The sequence below is a fragment of the Nannobrachium achirus genome (genome assembly GCF_963921795.1).
Source record: "Nannobrachium achirus genome assembly, chromosome: 3".
NCBI lineage: Eukaryota > Metazoa > Chordata > Actinopteri > Myctophiformes > Myctophidae > Nannobrachium > Nannobrachium achirus.
The window spans coordinates 36,065,109-36,072,656 of NC_137812.1; the positions used below are offsets into that span (position 1 = coordinate 36,065,109).

At 44.8% G+C, this 7,548-nt stretch overlaps 2 protein-coding genes across 2 annotated transcripts; both read left to right on the forward strand.

Moving 5' to 3' along the window:
- Nucleotides 1-848: 848 nt before the first annotated feature.
- On the forward strand, nucleotides 849-2,588 carry hmx1 (H6 family homeobox 1; the record flags this gene model as incomplete). The annotated part of the gene is made up of 2 exons (XM_080721775.1): nucleotides 849-1,119; nucleotides 1,978-2,588. The coding sequence occupies 2 exons, from the start codon at nucleotides 849-851 to the stop codon at nucleotides 2,586-2,588; spliced, it is 882 nt and encodes a 293-aa protein (XP_080577901.1).
- Nucleotides 2,589-4,819: 2,231 nt separating this feature from the next.
- hmx4 (H6 family homeobox 4) lies at nucleotides 4,820-6,148 on the forward strand (the record flags this gene model as incomplete). The annotated part of the gene is made up of 2 exons (XM_080721776.1): nucleotides 4,820-5,036; nucleotides 5,550-6,148. 2 exons carry the CDS (start codon nucleotides 4,820-4,822, stop codon nucleotides 6,146-6,148), a joined length of 816 nt encoding a protein of 271 aa, XP_080577902.1.
- Between the last annotated feature and the right edge of the window lie 1,400 nt (nucleotides 6,149-7,548).

Here is a 7,548-nt window from a genome sequence, read left to right on the forward strand (position 1 = left end):
GAGGATGGACGCTGCGCTGGCCGGATCGCTATTTTTGATTTGCAACCTAATTGACCCACATAAAGACACTGTGCCGATCAGTCTCCTACAACACGGCCCCATGGGACACGACCATGGTGCGCTACGACGAGTCCGCGCGTACACGCACGAGCGCATCATGCATGCACAGCAGTGGTTCTTAAAGTAGGGTCCGGGGAGTCGGGGACCCCGAGGGATCATTGAGGAGGGGGGTTCAGCAAGGTGGTCCCCATGAACATGTGTTAATATAGCATCAAAACCAGTGTACCCGCTTTAAATATAGGTCTACTAGGTTTATATAGCTGACTGTTATCTATTTTCAAGCAATCTTTAAAAATGTACATTCAGATGGGGGTCCACGGCCAAATACACATTAATGTGAGGGTCCCAATCTACTCTGGGATCTCCTTCTTCTCAAACAACAAACACGCACACACGCGCATACACGCCAGCCAGAGACAGACATCTCTCCGTGGGCATTACCCCATTTGCTATTGTGCTCGTCCAATCGCTGGAAGCCCTTGGCTCGTTAAGCGGTTTGACGTTCCGCTGCGCTGCTCCCGTCTCCCCGTCTCTCTCTCTCTCTCTGTGTGTTGTGCTGCTGGCACAACGGTGCTCCCCGTCCCGTCCGTCTCTCTCTGCCATCATGACTCGACATTTAACGCAAAGGAATCGCCGCAACGTTTGAAATGGTTATTTGGACGTTTTGCCTGGACGCATGACGATCAAGAGGGAAATTAAAAGTCGCTCGGTTGCGCGTAAAAACCGCTCGGTGCGTGGGAGTTCTGGAGCAAAAAAAAACTATCGTTGTGATTTAAATGTCGCAAATCATGCAAGAGAATCTCACGCACAGTCGGGCTCCCTCTTCGTCGAGGGCTTCGTCCTTTTTTATTGAGAATCTGCTGGGCTCGGGGCGGACTGGACGGCCGTCTGCAGCGGACAACAGTCGGTGTTTTGTTGCCGAGGCTAGCGGGAAGGAAGACACCGAGCAGCGGGGTGAAACAGGCGCTCCAGAGGCCAATGGCTCCCGTTCTCCGTGCTCTCATCTGCAGTGGTACAATGGAAGGGCTCTGAACTGGAGAGCTTTGGAAAGACCCAACAGTGAGTAATAATATATAATTGTTGCGCTGACAACCAAATATGGCTTAAAACATGTACTGTATTATATATCCTCACTTGCCCCATGGACATAGTTTGGGGTTTTAATGGAATTTAAGAAATGTGACATACATAATAGTCTATTCATAGCCAGTCAAACAAAACGCCTCATTCTTCAATCCATTGGAGAATACTGTATATCCATGTAACCTGTCTGTTATTACGCAAAATGCGCATTGTCACGTCGTGGCGCCATTTGGGACATTTGTAGACAAATTTTCTCAGCTTTATCTAAAATATTATGGCTGACACTTGATGTAGATAAAGAAAACATGTGAATAGCCTAGCCTGGCATGTCTGAATCAGAGGCAGTCCTCGCCTTTCTCTCCCTCCTCCATTACCATTCACCATTATGATACATGATGTAGCTCTGTCATTATTTGAGCCTTAATCAAAACATGATCAGTACAGAGAGTTGTTGCTTTTCTCATCTTATCCATTCGGAGGTTATAGGCCTAGAAGTTAAGAAAATGGCCTATATGATGACACTAAACTAAACTGTCATAGCGCGCAATTTCAGTTCGAGTGCATGATTTCTGGGACTATTATGTCCTGTGCATTATGTGCTAATAAGGTATAGGCTATTATATTATGACCGAAAAGACTCATTGGTCCTATATGTGCTCGTCACATGGAAAGAAATGCCCACCGCATCCACAATCCACATTACGTCCATCTGCTAGGTTTGGGCATTTATTATTAGGCTATTAGCCTATTATTACTCACTATTTTAACTTAAAATACCCTATCCCAATTTCACAATCTTTCACAATGCTGCTGTTATGTTTTGTTTTCCTTCAGGTCCGAGGGGTGAGACGAGGAGTTCAGAAGAGCGTTGCTGTTCCACGTCCACCAGCGACAGAGATTCCCCCGCCGTCTCGGAGCCGTCGGACGGCAGCGTCGCCGCTGAAACCGACAGGAAAACAACGAGGGACATCAGCAGCGGTCTTTTAACGGACGACAACGACGACGCCCAGAACGGCTTCGACGACCACGACGCGCCGGTGGACCCGAGCGGCGCGCGCAAGAAGAAGACCAGAACCGTGTTCAGTCGCAGTCAGGTGTTCCAGCTGGAGTCCACCTTCGACCTGAAGAGATACCTCAGCAGCTCCGAGCGGGCAGGGCTGGCGGCGTCCTTGCACTTGACGGAGACCCAGGTGAAGATATGGTTCCAGAACCGCAGGAACAAGTGGAAGAGGCAGCTGGCCGCGGACCTGGAGGCCGCCAACGTTCCCCAACACTCCTCCACGCAGCGGATAGTCCGGGTTCCCATCATCTACCACGAGAGCTCCGGCTTCAACATGAACCACGTCTCCTCCGTCATGGGCCTCTCGAACTCCATGAACTACCCTCTGTCCTCGCTCGCTCATTCCATGAGCATGCTGAGGTCGCAGATGACCGGCCTGGTGTAGGCTAAAGCAGTGGTTCTCAAACTTATTTTTCATGTCAAGGACCCCTAAACTAATGTGTATTTGGCTGCAGGGACCCTTTCTGAAAAGTTTTTTTTGCCAAGGTGCTGTTAAAAATGTAAAAAAAGAAAAAAAAAAAGCATTTTCAAATTATGATTGTTTTGAAAATAGCTGATGTACAAAGGGCCTTGGGGGTCCCCCGACCCCACTTTGAGAACCTTTTCATTAGACATGCAGACCACCATAACTCTGAGAGTGCACATTCTCAGAGTTACAGCAATAATTGGTCCATTTGGTTCCCATTCCAAACTATCCATCATTTATTTGGGGACCCCCCTCAAGGACCCCTGGGGGTCCCCGGACCCCACTTTGAGAACCAACGGGCTAAAGACTGTTGAAGACACAAGTTGAACTTTTTCTCCCCTCTTGTGTTGTTTGAGCGTTATAGCCTATATTTCTATTATTGAATCGTGCAATAACTCACAAGGCCGCAGCTTTTGTCAACTGCATCCAAAGATGAGGCATGGGGCCTACAGAGAGCATTATTATAGCGACAACATTAGCTACAATAAATGTTTTAATTCAAGCCAATTTGCAAAAATGTCTTGTCACAGTAGGCCATATGTTAATAGACTTATACGCATGCCAAGGCCTGGGGCAATTGGGACATTATTGCCCACATACACATATTTTTCCAAGCTTTTATATTTAAAGCCACCGTTTTCCAACAAATGTCACTTTTTCACTTTTATTCGTAAATAAAATTACAAAAATCAAGCACAAAAAATATTTTGTCTCACTCATTCTCTTGATTATTGCTTCTTTATAAAGGTCTGCCTATAGGTCATTTATTGGGTTCAAATGTCTCTTCCTTTCTGTGTGAAGGTTTAGATATGAAATGTAAATAAAACGGAAAGCCATCGTCCAGTTTGTGACTTGAACATGTGGACGATAAGTGTTCTGTGACAGACATAAGAGAACCTCGTATCTCCAAGTTTCAAATGTGTAGGTTTTTTTTCCCCCGCAAAGCAAAGCCCTGCTTCATCATACAAGGCCGTTGCACAAATATAGTGAAAACAGCAGATATACAACACTAGATCTGCTGTTTTCACTAGTTTAAATCATTTTTAAAATGATAAATGCAAAACGAAGAGTTTTGGACATACAAGGTTTCCACCCGACAACGACGATATTCAACCTCCTGTCATTTTGCAGATGTGGTGAGAAGATAAAGGAAAAGCAGTGCTGATCGTTGGGTTGGAGGCTGTTTATACAACTCATCACACAGACACACCAGTTGGCCGGTGCATCGTGAAAGTCAATTGAAAACTTAACATGGTTCATTAACACTTAACTATAGGCTATACACACAAGCCAATGCCCTGCGCACAAGATAGACAATTAGGCGGCTATTGATTGTGTCTGACCCATATAGGGACTGATTTATGTCCGAAACGCACAGCGGGGGGAAAAAAATACTTCAGTCTGCTAAGTAAACAAAAAAGGCACGTTTCTAATTATTGCCTTTAATTGATAAAAAAAAAAGAGGACCCTAACCCTAAAAATATGCAAAAAGAGGAGAAATGGTTTTAGCTTATTAAAAAAAAATATAGGCTTATTTGTCATATAGCTACAGGAAACAATTGATCTTATAAATTGGCAAGCAACAGCAACGACTAAACATGATCAAACATGGATTTAGCTTGTTTAAACGAGTCTGTGCGTTACTGCCCCGTGTAGCAAAACATTTAACAAATAGCTAATATTTCAAATAAACAAGTCAATTCTGTTAATTTTAATAAATGTAAGCATAGCTATATGTGTATGATTGAATCTCTCTCTCTCTCTCTCTCTCTCTCTCTCTCTCTCTCTCTCTCTCTCTCTCAATGTGGCAACATTAGCCTATATAAATGAGGAATCTTCTCTTAATTTGGAGAGCAATAAAGGTTTTCATAGAGCAGTTAGTGGGAAGGGGGGGTCATTCTACTCCCCTCCCCTTCCTCCCTTGTAATTGGCCCTCGCCTGTGAGCTCCCATTGACCAATGAGCGGCGCTTAAACCCGTTCCATCCGGTCGGTTCAGTAACAGTTCAGACAGTCAGTCCCAGCAGCGGCTCACTGGCTGCTGCTATGGTGCTTGGACGACCGAGACGTTAAGTCCCCACTTCTTCACACTCCTCCAGAGTCCTCCTCGGTCTTAAAAAACGAACGACTCGCGCTTTTTTCGGAGAGAATTATGAACAAAGTGGACGGACCATGTCGTCCTACCACCGCCTCTCTGAAATTCACCATTGACAACATACTGAACCTCAAGACGAGCGGGAGGAGCTGTGACAGCTGTCACTCATCGTCCAGACTGCAGGATGACAGCACGGGGACGCCGCTGCGTAAAGAGGGCTTCCAGAGCCATTACGAGGAGCACAGGGAGCTGAACACTAGACTCCAGGGATGCGGTGAGTCTGTCCGTCCTCTCTGAGACACTGTGACTGACCCTGGCCAGTGAACAGTGACTGCAAAAGACTGCTGCTATGTGTTTCAAAAAGCTTTATAGGCTACCCTGTAAACATAACATGTATATAACGACAGTGACACAATGTGACATAGCTCTGTTTACACAATGCCAACTGTATACAGGTCTATGTTCGCCTTTTTCGACGGTTAGCCTTATTATATTTTTATATTTTGACACTTGCTTTGGCAATATAAACATGTTTTCTCATGCCAATAAAAAGCTCATTTGAAATGATTTGAATATAAAATAGCCTATATAGCCTATAGCACCCTTTAGCCTTACAGCCTAATGTTTAGCCTGCCCTGAACTCTGTCTATGTTTTCACCCCAGATGCCATCATCGCAGGTTGACATTTCTGTGCCATTTGCACCAATAGTCGAAATATCGTGTGTGTAGCCATACTGTATAACACAGGCCTATATTTATTGTTAATTCATTCCATTTCATCTCCTAGAATCGGGCAATGAAAGCAACGCAGCGAGCCACGAAGACGCGAGGAAGACCGCGGAGTCGCGCTTCGAGAGCGGGGACACCGACAGCAGCTGCGACGATAGCTGCTCCACAACCACCACCACTACCACGACAGATCCCCTGCACAAGGGAGGCGCCTGCTCCGCCAAGAAGAGCAAGATGATCGCCAAAAAGAAAACGCGGACTATCTTTTCCAAGAGACAGATCTTCCAGTTGGAGTCTACGTTCGACATGAAACGCTACCTTAGCAGCGCGGAGCGCGCGTGCCTTGCCAGCTCCCTGCAGCTGAGCGAGACCCAGGTGAAGATCTGGTTTCAGAACCGCAGGAATAAGTTGAAGCGGCAGATTTCCACGGACATCGACGGACCCGTCGGTGATTTCCCGGAGGCCACCGGAGGCAACAAGCCGGTGGTGGTGCACGGACAGCTGCCCGCCGTCTTTTACAAGGAGAGCAACCTGCTCGGGAGGTGCCTGCTGCCCATGCCGCTGCCGCTGGTGTCCTACCCGGGCAGCGTGAACACGCCTTACCTCTGCTTCTCGAACGCCGCCAAGTACTTCAGCCTGTACGACGGGGACGTATGATGACTTGTTATTGATGAGCGATATGGTCGTTGTCGGGTGGAAACCTTGTATGTCCAAAACCAGCGGTGTGAGGCGTTGTGTGCTTGTAGATCTGATGTTTTCACTACTTTTGTGCGACGGCCTTGTATGATGAAGCAGGGCTTTACTTTGCGAATACAAATTTGAAACTTGGAGATACGAGGTTTCTGCCCGACAACGATGATATATGTTCGTCGTGCATTGCGACTTGCAGGGGCGTCATTTGGGGTTCCAGTTGTTGCCACAGCCTATAGCTTATAGGCTACTATAGCTTTTAACCTCAACATTCAGGTTTTTTTTATTCACATTTTCTCCACCTCTGAAAGTTGTTTCCTTCTTTACAGATTAGGCTAATCTGATTTTATCTAGATTAGGCCTACTTTCCCCCCTCAGTTTTCTTTCTGCAACATGCATTCATTAATCACGTTAAAACTGGTCTCCCTATTTTGTTCACGTCATTATACAGTCAGAACTTTTGTATATCTTTTTTTTTCTGTCCAAAAATAACAAGAAATAGCTGATCAACAAGCTCGCGAGTCGCGACGTGAGCTTGTTTTTTGTATTATTTGTTATCGGGCTTAATAAGCGTTCACATTTTTTCCACCCTCTAATTATTTTGTATTATCATTTTAATGAAATGACGCCTCTGCGTGCAAGCTGGACACTTGATGTTTGCTGCCATTTTTGAAGCATTTATGGACGGTATTCCTTAGATTGTGAGGCTGGAGCTGCGGCCTGCCTGGCTGTTCTGAAGACCGTCGTTGAGACAAGGGGTTTTGGGCTGAATGCATTGGGCTCTGTCTGTGCCTGTCACATTAATACACACCGGTCGTTTGGTCATATTTATTTTTGAAGCAAATTAATGGGTTTTGTACAGGCCTCACACATGCACAATTTGCAATAGTATATCGTTTTTAGTGGGGTTTCTTTAGCAGGCTAAGCTAATGGTAGCCCAGAAAGAGAACTAACACAAACACCAGGATTTAATTGTTTACATAGCCTCTTTATTATTATTTTATTATTATAATAATAATAATTATTATTTCCAGCAGCCAGAGCCGCCAAAGATACACATAGATATCTGCATGCATTTGTATCATACTGCATTTTTAATTCATGAAATTACCTATGTATTTAAATGAATGTAATTAATATTTTATTCTATGTTTTTACGCATGTCTTTTTTTAATTTTTGCCTACTTTATAATATTCTACATCATATTCTCCATAAGTGTCGCCTATAGAAACATTAGCCTACACATTTATTGAAACTGTAACTAATTAAAACATTTTCATTCAAGAATTGTGATTTAATATTTTGAAGTGAGCATGTTTGAGAGTATAGCCTAGTTAAGTCTACACAGTAGGCCACTTCATTTTGC